The sequence below is a fragment of the Rhipicephalus microplus genome, chromosome 10 (genome assembly GCF_043290135.1).
Source record: "Rhipicephalus microplus isolate Deutch F79 chromosome 10, USDA_Rmic, whole genome shotgun sequence".
NCBI lineage: Eukaryota > Metazoa > Arthropoda > Arachnida > Ixodida > Ixodidae > Rhipicephalus > Rhipicephalus microplus.
The window spans coordinates 88203502-88217734 of record NC_134709.1 but is presented as its reverse complement, the minus strand read 5'-3'; the positions used below and the strand labels follow the sequence as shown (position 1 = coordinate 88217734).

General features: G+C 48.8%; 1 protein-coding gene across 1 annotated transcript; it reads left to right on the top strand.

Annotated features, from left to right (window-relative positions):
• Window positions 1–3428: 3428 nt before the first annotated feature.
• Window positions 3429–14022, top strand: LOC142774467 (uncharacterized). Its single transcript, XM_075874808.1, has 2 exons — window positions 3429–3620; window positions 13691–14022. The coding sequence occupies exons 1-2, from the start codon at window positions 3468–3470 to the stop codon at window positions 13895–13897; spliced, it is 360 nt and encodes a 119-aa protein (XP_075730923.1). The 5' UTR covers window positions 3429–3467; the 3' UTR covers window positions 13898–14022.
• Window positions 14023–14233: the final 211 nt, after the last annotated feature.

Below are 14233 nucleotides of genomic sequence, written 5' to 3'. Positions count from 1 at the left end.
GCACTGCATACCGTGTCTACCTCTTCGTATTTGGCCCTATATGTCTTGGTTCGCAATACTCCCGTCCTGGCCTCAAACAGTAGAGAACTACCCCGAGTATTATAATATATCCTTCTCTTGGCAATTTCCTGCTTAAAAGCTCGATAGATCTCTAGTGCGGACTTCTTAATCATGCCGATTCTCCACATGTCGGTCTCAGCTTCCTTCACCTTCTTTTTAACCAATAATTCTTTTTGGTTTGGGCGCCTGCTGCTTTCTAAGTATATACCAGCCAATTTTCTGGTTCGCTTCCTCCATTTTGTATCGACATTCTTCATGTACAAGTAGTTGAAAACCTTCCTTGCCCAACGCTCCTCCCCCGATCCTCTCAAACGCTTCTCAAATTTTATCTTGCTGCTAGCTTCCCTGCCCTCAAATAATGTCCATCCCATATCACCTTGTACTCCCTGATTTGGTGTATTCCCTTGAGCTCCTGAGGCAAGCCTACCTATTCCGCGTTGCTTAATTTCTACTCTTGCTTGAACTTCTGATCTCATGCACAAGACTGCATTGCCGAACATCAGACCAGGAACCATAACCCCTTTCCATATTCCTCTCACAACAACATACCTATTGATTTCCACAGCGCCCTGTTCTTCATTACCACTGCATTCCTGTTACCTTTAGTCGTCACGTATGTTTCGTGTTCCTTTAGGTACTTGGCCCCATTGCTTATCCATACGCCCATATATTTGTATTTATCTGTTATCTCTAGCGTGACATACTCTTTTCTAAGCTCACTACCTTCAATGTCATTAAAAATCATGACTGCTGGTATTTCCTTACTGAATCTGAAATCTAACCTATCTCCCTCATTACCACGGATATCCACCAATTTCTGCAAATCTTCCTTGTTGTCGGCGATGAGCACTATATCATCTGCGTACATGAATGCTGGTAGTGCCTGTTCAATGAGTTTTCCTTGTTTGACAAAAGAGAGGTTGAAGCACAGTCCACTTTTCTCTAATTTGGCCTCTAATCCTTGTAGGTACATCATGAATAGTAAGGGTGACAGAGGACACCCCTGCCTAAGCCCCCATTTTACCTCTGCAGACTTGGATGCTGGTTTTTCCCACTTTATAACTACCTTGTTACTTTTATAGATATCCTTTAAAAGATTAGTGACTACATCTTTTAAAGTGACGGCTGCCTACAGCGCTATCAACCGACAAATGAAGAAAGCACGATCGCTTTTCGCGTCATCTATGGCCAAGCAAGATAACGAGTTATGGCCGGTAGACAAACGCTGCTAGATTAGTTTCCCTGGTCGCTCGCGCAGCGAGCGAAATCCAGGGATTACTTCAGCTTGCGCCTGGTCGCGATCAACGTTTCATATGTCGGCAGTGGACTACGCACTGCAGGCGTGAACAGAAAGAGAGTGCAACTTAGCAGCGCTTGTCTACCGGCCATAACTCGTTATTTTTTTCGGCAAGAGATGACGCTGAAAGCGAACGTGTTTTCGTTTTCTGTCACTTGATGGTGCTGTAGGCAGCCGCCGCAGAGTGCAGGCCACGTGTTCGCGTGTACCCTTTCATAAAGGACGACAGTGTACATCTTTACAACCTTACTACACCACGCTGCCCCGAAAATTCCAACAATAACCTAGAAATACGGTAGTTACCCCACGGTTTGTAACCGTGGTACGCCAGCCCCGGCAACATGGCTATATATGCATGTGCTTGGGGCTTTTCGCACGCGCAGTACCACCACCCCAACGTCTTAGGTAAGAAGCGACAAAGCTATTCATTATCACATGCAGTATATTTCAGAAGCGACTTGGAAGCATACAGGGGCACATTCAGAAAGCTTTGTTCCAAGTAAGAAGACAACGAACAATCTATACACGATGATTTACTAAGTCTTAAACATTATTGAAGCAAGCATTTTTTTTTGGTACAATTAACTGTATAAGAGAGAAAGGGGGAAATTGTGCCGTGGTAACGTACTTGCACTCGTTCATTTATTACTAGTCTCCAAAAGTTTTTCTACAGCTACCCTGCGACAGAAGTATAAGGGTACAGCCAAACAAGCGCCTACAGTAAAAAAAATGGGGAGGGAGGGGGGTCCGTTTCGGTGGAAAAGTGGTTAGGGTTTTCGGCTGCTGGCCCGAAGGTCGCGGGTTAGACCCCGTTAGCGGTGGTCGCATTTCGATGGCACAGCGAAGTGGTAGAAGCCCGCGCACTGTACAATATTAGTGCACGTCAAAGAATACCAGATGGTCAAAATTTCCGGAGCCCTCCGCTACTGCATTTTTCATAATCGTATCGTGGTTTTGCCAGGACGTGAACCCCATATATTTTATATTAGGAAAAGGAAAGATAACGAACATGACGCGTGCAGTGTATACACGAGGCGCAAGTGTCCGATGTGAGGGATGCCAGTTCGTCGCGTGAACAATTGACTTCTCGAATATGGTAGCGGACGACAACATGACTGTGATCGTCCCACCGAACAACGATATAACGTCATGATGACGTCACAGATTTTGGCAATCTGTCATGTCTTGACCTCAGCATATATGGTGCTATCATCATCCTGCTCGATGCGGGATGCCCAGCGAACGATTGTGTAGCGCGAGCAGTCATTTTTTTACTAGCAGACGCTGCCTGCGTTGGCCTTGTGAGGCGAGGGAGGGGGAGGGGAGGCGCTGTTCTGTCTTCTCTCCTGCTCTTCCTGCTTCACGTTATGTTTTTCGCGTCTCAGTCTTCTGCACCAAGTATGCACCAACTAGGCCAAAACAAGTCCTTTAGGGGAGTAACAGTTTTGCGGGTGTCTTCCTAGGCGGACATGCTCGCGCCTCGGCATGAGACGCTAGCCTGCGGCACGATGCGCGAGCACGCGCAGTGGGGGTGTGGACGACGCCGCCGCCGACACCGAAGCGCGACATCGTGCAAGTGAGAAATGCTCCGCATTTATAAAAAAATCGGCCGAGAGCGGCATGCTTCGCTGCACATGTCGTCTAAGGACGATAATCTGTTGCAGGTCTTCTTTCGTGCATAGCGACGCATTTGCAGCGCAGCCTAATAAAGAAAAAAAGACAAACTACACGTCCGTTTGTAGCTCGGAGGCATACGAATTTCGACGCTGGGTTATCGGAATTTCAAGTTTTCTCCTTGAGGAAAGTGTTTGTCTGGTAATGGAACTCTGAACAAATGCATTTCTAGGTATGTCACGCGTGGTTTTGTTTGCAGCATTGTGCTGTGGAAAGCAGCGAATTACAATTCTTTACAATTGGTCACTGGAGCCAATCCTTCACTCTTGCCTTCCTTGACCACTCGTCAAAACGTTGCCTCCATGTACAAAGACTTTTCATCTCTTAAAGCCCACGTAATGTTAACTCTTGACTTGATAGGCTCTCCACGATGGGAATCTGTGCATTACAGCGGTGGTTTTCTTTTGAATCGGCAGTGGTATTCCGCGACGGCGAAATGGAATCATACGCGGTCCTCTTCCTTGTGTCCGGGCTCCTGTCAGTAATTGCCGGAACACTCTGGCTTCCTGGACTCAGGAGGGAGACAGAGGAGTCCCGCGGCAAAACGGCCGTTCCAGGCACCCCAGAGGCAACTGCGGGCGCTAAACTGGTAAGCACTTATGTTTTTATTTTCAAGTTTAATATCTTAAAACAGCTGGTAAGCGATGCAGAGCCACTCCCAGGGTTAAGGCAGTGACCTTAAAGTAAATATTTTGTCTGAAATGACACACTTTAGAATGTCTTTCTTCATAACTACATTGCATTTACTACTAAGACTATCTCCTATGTTTTTTCCTTGGCATTATTGTGTGTTAGTTCTCTTTAATATTGCGCTTGCAGAACATGCTTTTGCGTGGACAGCCACATGGTGATCTGTACGCTCAATCACAATCACCAGCACTTGATGAGTGTCTATCGATTGTTTTTTTAGAGAACCAAGTTACAGTGATGTTATTCTTCTGAGCAAACATTCGGGAGCATTTATCTGTCCGCTTATCGAAGACATGAGTTCTTTTCACTTTTTTATTTTTATTGGCCGTGTCATCAACTCACCCAACAACTACTCGAAGCCATGCAGGACTTTGTCTTTTCCCGACTCGTCTGTACGTCTCTCACTCTAAACGATTCCAGCAATTATTGAATTGGAGCAAAACAGACACCGATATTATGACTCAGTGTAAATCTTCGTGTAAGTGGGCGTGGCTGGTGGAACAATTTCAGGACCCTTCTTTAGCGCCATGTGGCATAATCGTGGGCAACATGTAAGCAGGGTGCACCACTTAACGGATATGTGTTGCACGCCTAGAAAGTGATTGATGCGATTTGAAGTTTCTTTTGAGGCTGATTTTTTTTCTTGTGAACATACAAGAGGAAAAACGTAAGCAAAAGCAATAGGCTTTTGTTACAATCAAAAGTTCAGTGTTTGAAACATATGTGCACATCGTAACGAAGAAGTGCGAAATGGGTTTGGGCGCGAAAATGGCCGAAATATTAAATATCAAAGAGCAGTACTCTGCCAAAAAATTTAGTTCTAGCAAAAATTGACGTTACATGCAGGTATACTTTTCAGTGTTTAGAACGTTACTCATAGGCAAAGTGCTCAAGACGACACCTAGGTCTGCGCCTACGCCTATTAATTTCGTCCTCGTTATCTGCTTGGCGAGAAATTAACTAGCCTGGCCACACAAAGGCCTCGAATGCGCTTCTATACCAGCCCCACACCATTTAGACATACAGCTGAAGTAGTACATGCTATGTATATACATACGTACATACGTACCAGCCATAATGCCAAAATCACCATGATCCACACACTGTGGTGAACTATGAGCCACAGAACATCAGGCTTATGCGATGGGAATGTTCGGCACAGCACTAGTTACGACAGAAACACTTCGGCGCTGGAGGCTTTACCAGTGCCGAGGAAAGCATAAGGCCGATAGAGGTAGCTGACGTGACGTTCGTTTTAGATTTAGTGGGCGATTCTTCCATACACTGCAAGATGTGATAATCGGCTACGCAAGCAGCCGTCCAGATCTAGAGCACTGCACGGGATCAGCAAGTTACCCTTTACACCTCTACATTATCCACGAGACCAGAACCATAGAGTTTCATAGTACCGTGGAGGGATGGCTGTTACAGGGCGCTGTTGTGGAGGGCTCCGGAAATTCCGACCACCTGAGGTTATTTAGCGTGCAAGTATATGGGCCTCTAGTACTCCACATTCATCAGAATGCTAAAGGCCCGTGTTATTGTGCGTTAGAGCAGCAGTGACACTAAAATTCATACACGAGAAGTGGCGTCGATTTGACTGCTTGGTACACATGAGTTTTTGTATATCGAAGTATGAATGGCGTCCATTGTGTAGACGTCATTCCACTTCGAGCGCAAAGAGCGTCCAAAGACTCAACGATGCGTTCCCGGCCATAAGCATTTTCACGTAATAAGCGGGCTTATAGGCAACGCCTCAGGTGCTGGGTCACGATGAGCGAGCAGCGACGACGTGGACAATTTTAGTGTTGTCGCCACGGAGAAAGAAAAGGTAGGAGAGGCCCTGACGTCACTCGTAGTGAAGCCGTGAGGAAGCCGGAAGTCGGCCATATTGACTGGGAAAATTCTCCTCTCTTTTTTTACAACCGAACCTAAAGCAGAAAGCACGACTCTCTCTCCGGCTCTGGAAGCACGTGAGCTGCACAGTGTGCGTTGAGACGTCAAAACTACGCCACCGATTACCAAAGAGAGGAAAGACCACTCAACCCCTTGTCAATCCGGTTCCCTCTTGGCTATGTGTCTCAATTACTTCTCACATACAAGGATTCGTGCTGGGGCCGGGAAGTAACAGATGCTACGACCTGTCTCTGTTTACTGATTCATTTATTTATTTATTACTAACTGCAAACATCGTATACCCGCGTACGTCAACCACTACAAAAATTTATAACACATGATTTAGACACTCGCGACGATCGACACAGGGCAGGCGCATAAATAAAGTAAGTGCACAATACAAGGGTATGCATATATAAGAAAACACACGATGACACGAATGATGAAGTTATCAATGAATAAAACCACGCAATATCTCAACACGCAACCTCCCTTCCCGCAAAGCTAATGTAAATAAGGTGCATAAAGTCCGTCACGCGAAAGGTTCATGTTGACGGGGGCCTCAGAGCTGGCTGTTCAAGTCGGGGCTCAGGGGCTTCTTCCTGGGGTCATTTTCCAATTGGTCAGCGTCTTCATCGTCTTCGTTATCGTCGCCTTCGTCATGCCTCTCAGTGATTTCCTTCTTAGTCCTCTTTCGTAACGCTCAATTCACTCGCCTAATATTCCTATCTTTCATTCCTCATCGTACCGTCCTTGTCCCAGTCATCATCTCATCGCCTCTCATCGCTATCTCTTCGCACCGTTATCTTCCTTTTCCATTCCGTCTCTCTACCATCTCGAGCTCCTCGCATCGTATCTCTGACCCCCTTGTATCGTCTCGCAGTCCCTTTTTGTAGGACCCGACTCCACCCTACCAGGGCAGCAAACCAAACGGCACTATCAACGCGGCATATTTTTTGTCAGTCGGAGCGTATCATCTTCGACGGCCACCCCCGCGGCCCACACGAGTAGAAAACCCTCTCCCAAATAAAACCGAGCAAGTAACAATGTACAAACTCAAGAGAGAGAGAGATGGGCGAGCTGTCCCAAGGCACTTTAATTACGGGCAAACAATGGTCCCGATGCTTCCAATAAAGTGCGTGGCCTGTAATGGCCAACGTCCGGAGTTTGCAGTGTTGTGCCGAAATGTTTTCGGCCGAACCAATTTGCCTGGTTTCTGGTACTTGATGAGCCGATGTCCAGAACGAGTCTCGACGTCTCCATGCAGCTCGGTGTCTCCCGCGAAATTCTCCGTAGTCGCCGCTTCGTCGTCATTCAACGCCGCGAGTGGCCATCCGCGCAGAACGCAGTAATGAGCCCTGGAGCCACGGAGGCTGACGGAAAGTCAGACCCGACCCAGCACAGGCGCTGCGGCAGGGTCACGTTTCCCGAACCAACAAAAGGTGCTCTGCTGCTCCCCCATGCCACAAATCTGAAGGGTGCGAGCGGATTATTGCCACCGTACACTGTCACACCGTCTGTAGACAACAAGGCGCCGCCCGGTCCTAGCGCGTTGCTGAGAGGATGCAATCTGTGATTGTCGCTGAGTAACCACACACCACGAAGCAGTTTGATTCCGTGTTTCTACCACGCACAACACACTTGAAACCTTCAGAATCACCGCAGAAACTCGTGGATGACGCGTGGACAAAACGCACACTGGTCACAGCTGCTCGTCGGATGATTTGGCACGCAGCGTTCGGTCATGTGTGCGTGAGGTTCGCTACCATGCGACCACATCACACACTTCGCCTGCACTGTTCACTCTCGGCGCAACCGAACAGAGGATACACACATTTTAATACGCTTTCATTTCGTACATGCACAAAAATTTAAGATCTTATCGAACATATCAAACCAAACGAAAAGCGGGAAGACGGGAGAACATAGGTCATAAAAGCAGCAACACTGAATTACCCTCGCGTACCATCTCCTGGCCGGCCTCTGCTGCACCTGTCGGTGAAGGAAATGGACCTTCAGCGTGAATTGCGTGTTCGGATGGGCTGAGAATGTAGCGTGTATGCTGCCCTATACAACTGTGACATTGGGCGTTGTACATCAATACCGATCACTACGCTCCCTGCCTCCGAACGAGGTGCGGCATTTCCGTGCGGGGAGACGCCATAAACCCATTTCAATTTGAACTTTCACCTCACCTCGTCGATACTGGGGCTGCTTCATATCTTTCCACAAGCCGGCCCTCCCGCCTCCTATCGAGGCACGACACTATTGTGTAGGGAAAACGCCGTAGCTTCTCTGTTATCTTTACTTGTCTAATCTCATCACCTGTAGTAGCATCTATTGATTTATCTCGACCTACCACCACGCATAATCTACCTAACTTTGGGCACAGATACCAGTCACATATCCCGTCTTTCTAAACTCTCTCGTTTCTTAAAACAGTCCCTTTTGCACCTTCCTTTCGGACAAGTGGCGAGATCTCGACAACCTCACATTCACTGACTCTATGTTCTTCCCCAATCATTAGGTGTTCAGCGATCTTAGGTGGTACCACTCACTCAGTGGTGAACATCAGATACCGCGAGCAACATAAACCACAATAACCGAGTGAGGCTACCTGCCTCATTTCAAAACGCAATCAACAAAGTATAACAACTGTACCAGCCAAAGCAAAACAGAACAAAAAATTTAAGCTTCGACAGAGGGTCTTCACTAAAGTAACATGCACAATGACCGAGTAGAAATTATAGAACATAAAATGGCATACAACATTGCTGACTCTTATGACCCTAGCCGATCCCCGAGCGCTCAGCGTCTACCTGTATGCAGACCTCTTCCCCGACTCCGAATTTGAGATCCTCGCTGAATGATCCGAACTTCCACCTACTCAACTCACTTGGGGAGTGGGGCATGTGCGAAGCAATCTTATAAGACCACCGCTGCACATGCCCGGGCTTGGTGCGCTGTACATCGAGTGTGCTGCAGTTCCTCTTTGGCCCCACAAAAACCACCCCATTGTGATCTAGGCATTCCCCAATCTCATCTACTCTCACTAACGTTCAGTCTACCACCGTGTCGGCCAAGACTCCTACAACTGCATCCTCAGAGAACCCATTCTCATCCAACTTCATAACTGCTACTCTAACTGGTAATGCCTCATCGTCTCGTGGGGCCTTCGAGGTAGAAACCGCAGCTAAACCATCTGTATTCGCTCCAGCAACCTCGACAGCTTTCGTTTCACCCAGTGGCACCGGCGTGCCAGCGTTCCCCCCGAACACACACTCGCTCAATCGCGGAACATCCTCCTCGATCATGGAAATTACATTAACCACTTCCGCACACGGTGAACCACGACTCATTTTTACGGAGCTTGTTTGCTCGCGAATATTTACGACCGCAATTGACCTCTGCGCGTTAACGTCATGAGGAGGAGTTGCGTCTAGGTTTCCAGATTCAAATTTTCCCGCCCTTTCCTTGCCTTTGTGAATGCGGCTGCCACCCGTCCAATTCCACTTTCGTCGTCGGTACCGGTGGCATTCTCGCCAAATGTGGCCAAACCTGCCACAGTTATAGCACCCGCCGGGATAAGGGAGCTGCTTCGAGAATTCCTGCCAATTCTGTTTCACCTTATTGCGTACTTCCAAGCTCTCCACAAATTTTTCGAGGCGGTCAAGGTGGCTATGCATCTCATGAATATCCGTGTTCTCTTCTGCGTATCGAACGGGTAACGTATGGCTCCACGACACTTTCTCATTCTGTTCCTCCTTGATCGCTATGGCAATGGCCTCGTCAAATGTTTTTGGATCCCGAGAGAGAACAAATCTGGGGACCGGATTCCTCAGGCCTAATAAAAATTGCGAGAGTAATTGTTCGGCTAGAATTTCGCGACGCAGTGAAGCTTTCACCGGATCCTGACTATCGGAGCTCGCCAGGGTGGCGGTCCCGAGAATGCGCAAGTGACTTGCAAATGACCGCACCTCCTCAGGTGCCCTCTGCCTCGCGTTTAAAAACCTTTCCATTTTAAAGATAAGTGGCTCCGTATCGAACCTCTTGGGGGCCAAATATTTGAACTCAGAAAAAGTTGCAGCCGCAGCGACGCCATCATCCCACCACGCAAAATCGTGCGCCGCACCTACCGTCTTGCATCGTGCTATGCAGACCAGCTCACTATCCCGCCATCCACCCAAGCGACCGCCCTGCTCCAAAATTTTCAAGAAGACCCCAACATCCGGACCCGTATCACCTCCCGTAAACGACCGAACCATGTCCGCTAACATTAACGCGATCATTTCTTGTGGGTCGTCTTTATCGGTCATCTTGGTAGCCTGCTCGTTCATTTTGCCGCCTCTAATTCCCTAGTACGAGGGTGAAATCTCGCACCGTTGCCCCAGAAGTAATTCCACTGCTGCCACCACTTGAGACGTCCCCACTACGCCACCGATTACCAAAGAGAGAGAAGACCACTCAACCCCTTGTCTATCCCGTTCCCCCTTGGCTATGTGTCTCAATCACTTCTCACGTACAGGTATTCGTGCTGGGGCCGTGAAGTAAGAGACGCTACGACCTGTTTCTGTTTACTGATTAATTTAATTTATTACTAACTGCAAACAGCATATAACCGCGTACGTCAACCACTACAAAAATCTATAACACATGAATTAGACACTCGCGACGTTCGACACAGGGCAGGCACATAAAGGAAGTAACTGCAACAATACAAGGGTATGCATATATCAAGAAAACACACGACGACACTAATGATGAAGTTATCAATGAATAAAACCACGCAATATCTCAACACGTTACCTCCCTTCCCGCAAAGCTAATCTAAATAAGGTGCATAAAGTCCGTCTCACGAAAGGTCCATGTTGACATGGGCCTCGGAGCTGGCTGTTCAAGTCGGGGCTCAGGGCTTCTTCCTGAGGTCATTGTCCGATTCGTCAGCGTCTTCATCGTCTTCGTTATCGTCTCCTTCGTCATGCCTCTCAGTGATTTCCATCTTAGTTCTCTTTCGTAACGCTCCATTCACTCGCCTCCTATCCCTAACTTTCATTCCTCATCGTACCGTCCTTGCCCCAGTCATCATCTCATCGCCTCTCATCGCTATCTTTTCGCACCGTTATCTTCCTTTTCCATTCCGTCTCTCTACCATCTCGAGCTCATCGCATCGTATCTCTGACCCCCTCGTATCCTCTCGTAGTCCCTTTTTGTAGGACCCGACTCCGCCTTACCGGAGCACCAAACCAATCGCCACTATAGACGAGGCATATTTTCTTGTCAGTCGGAGTGTATCATCTTTGACGGCCGCCCCGCGGCCCACACCAGTAGAAAACCCTCTCCCAAACAAAGCCGAGCAAGTAACAATGTACAAACTCAAGCCTCAGAGAAAGAGATGGGCGAGCTGTCCCAAGACTGTTTGATTACGGGCGAACAATGGTCCCGATGCTTCCGACAAAGTGCGTCGCCTGTAATGGCCAACGTCCGGAGTTTGGAGTGTTGTGCCGAAAAGTTTTCAGACAAACCAATTTCCCTGGTTTCTGGTACTTGATGAGCCGATGTCCAAAACGAGTCTCGACGTCTCCATGCAGCTCGGTGTCTCCCACGAAATTCTCCGTAGTCGCCGCTTCGTCGTCATTCAACGCCGCGGGTGGCCATCCACGCAGAACGCAGTAATTAGCCCTGGAGCCACGGAGGCTGACGGAAAGTCAGACCCGACCCAGCACAGGCGCTGCGGCAGGGTCGCCTTCCCCGAACCAACGAAAGGTGCTCTGCTGCTCCCCCATGCCACAAATCTGAAGGGTGCGCGTGGATTATTGCCACCGTACACTGTCACACTGTCTTTAGACAACAAGGCGCCGCCCGGTCCTCGTGTTTGCGGGGGGGAAGGGCGAAAACAGTAGAAATAATCCTTCCAGGTACTCCACTCCGTAATGCCCATTCGTTACACCGAAGGTTTTATTTTTCTTTTTTTATGCGTGGGTTTAAGAAACGACCGTAAACATTTCGAAAGGACTGGGGTTCAGTCCGTGTTTGCGGGGACGTCACAGCGTGTCTTGATGATCCGAAACTAATGAATCGGGGCTCAACAATATGAGCCAGCGCGACCCGTTCGGCGAAATCATTTCGTACGGATATTAACAGCGAGTAACAGTTTGCCGACAACGAAGCACGTACAAGAGAACGCGCGCTAGATGCACTGACAACGGCGAGTGTTTTTACGTCATTATTTCAGCAACTGTACAGACAACACGATCGGTCGTGTGCCTTCTACGGTTGCATTCCGCCACGCGGCCGACACAGCGTCCGGCGACTGTGTCTGTGTTCCGCGTGAAACTCACCGGTGTCAGCATTCTGCAACCGTGGTGACTTTGAGCATGGTGCAAGTGACACTTGAATGCGGTTGCTGTTACTTCGAGATTACATGCAATGCTTGGGGAGTGTATACCAAGCAGAACAGAAAAGGTGTTTCAATACGCACATGCAAGTTGTTACTGTACACACACAACACGAAACTACGTATGTGCACATGGTCCTCATTGCGTCTGGCTGTGCTCAACAGCGTCGTTCGTTGTCACAAGCAGGAGCAGTGCCCAACCGTCACTGACCTGCAAGGTGTTCGTCGTCGTTTCGCTTCGTCATGGTGCCCAATGCAGTTTCGCTGAACACTAATTGTTTCATCCTCGTCATCCGCCGCACGACACATGGATATGCACTCGTTCTACGCACTGTTGAAATCCCGTGATGGACAAAATGATTTGTAAACGTTGCTAAGCGTACTGTGACTGCCAGGAGAACACTGCGTAACCAATAACGGGGCGCCGATCATGGATATTGTCCGTCACGGCTGAGCACGATACTTATAGGCACACATGCCGCCGCCAGCCGTGGCTGCTCACGGCCAGACCAGCTCCACTGCGCGACACGTAACCGCAGCAGCGCCGCCATTGTGCCCAGTGGTTAAGACCGCCATGATGTCATTTCCTCCACATTTTTCCCGTAGCGCGCCGACTGGGCATGCCCTCTGATACCTTTCCTTCCTCCGTGGTTGTCACGGTGCCTGCATGTGCTACCGTCTCGTGGCGACGCCTGGCTGCCCGGCAACGGCTTCACTTTCTTTTATTCTAAGAGGTAAACAGTGTGATAAACGAAGATGGGGAAACAGAAGGACCCAAGAGCACTCTCGTCTTGCGTCTTTCTGTTTCTCCGTCTTCGTTTTTCGTGCTGTTTACCTCTTACAATGAATGGTTACCAACTTGTCCAGTTTTCAATACAACTCACTTGCTTTGTTTCGCTTGGTTCGTGCAGCGCGTTCGTGTGAATCTTGTGTTTCCGTCGTGCCGCTTCGCATAGCGCCATAGTGAGGGCGAATGTGATTATTGTATGCTATGGTCATCGTCAACAAGTGACACGTACGCAGCCTTCATAATTATCACCAGCCAGCGTGAGCCAAGTGTGCGTCTCCAGAGCTGCCTAGTCACTGCTCGATCCGGCGTCGATTTCAGAATCACCTGAGCATGGAGCTGAAACCGATTCACCATGCTGCCGACGGCCATCACTCTACATTTCTCATCATCATCGCTTGTGGACGCTGATGACGCGTGTGATGCATGATTATGCCTATACGTGTGCGCCGAGCAGACACAATGCGAACTGAAAATCGCGTCTATTTTGTGTGGCCACGTGATAAGACAATTTTCATCACTGGAGCGCCGAAAATTGGCGGGCATTGCCCTAGTTTTGAATGGAGTTTGGTACTGGTCATATCAATCGATATTACAGATATTAATTCGTCCCTCTGCTGCTATATGTTACTGGGGGATCAGTAACTGCGCGACAATGCAAAAAAAACACGACATGCGTCAAGTTAATGTTACTGCTCCTTTAAAGAATCGAAATACGACCACCACGGTTGGCATTCGGCCTTTCGCACCAGCAGTGGGGCACCATAAGAAGTTGACCACCAAGGCGGGTGTTCAGTAACCTTCAGACGAAGCTTGATGTCTGTTGCACTCACTTCCACGAGATTTCTCTGTCAGTTTTATTCACCTGATTCATCTCGTTTGCTTGCATCAGGATGGTGGTGAGCCAGCAGCAGCAGGTGACCATTCGCCTTCCTTGCCCGGAGCCCTTCAACCTGCCTCAGGCGATATGGCCGCAGGACATTCTGCCTCCCCGGAACATGCAGAAGCACCGGGCGAGGCGGCAGTCTCTCCAGAAGCTGTCGGTTGGCCACCAGCGCCGGAAGCTTCAGGTGGCGCCCCGCCAGATGCTCCAGCTTAGAATGAGACTGGACTCACTTCTGCCCGCCTGCGGGCATTTCTTCATTTTTTTTTCTTTCTTTCGTCGATACGCCTACACGTGTGCCTGCAAAACGTGGGCTGCAAATATAAGATACACGAATTGGACTGAATAACTTCATTCTCGCGGTTAACAATGAATCAGACGTTCGTAATCTATCGCTTAACAGCATGGCTGGCGCAAGGAGTGCATGGTTTCATGGCGTTGCAGTAGAAGCGAGCAAAAATGTGCGGCTAGCAGATAAGGTCAGGCCATAGGCCATTGCGAGCTTTCATTTTACTTTACTGGCAACTCTTGGCTAATAGGACAGCCGTATGC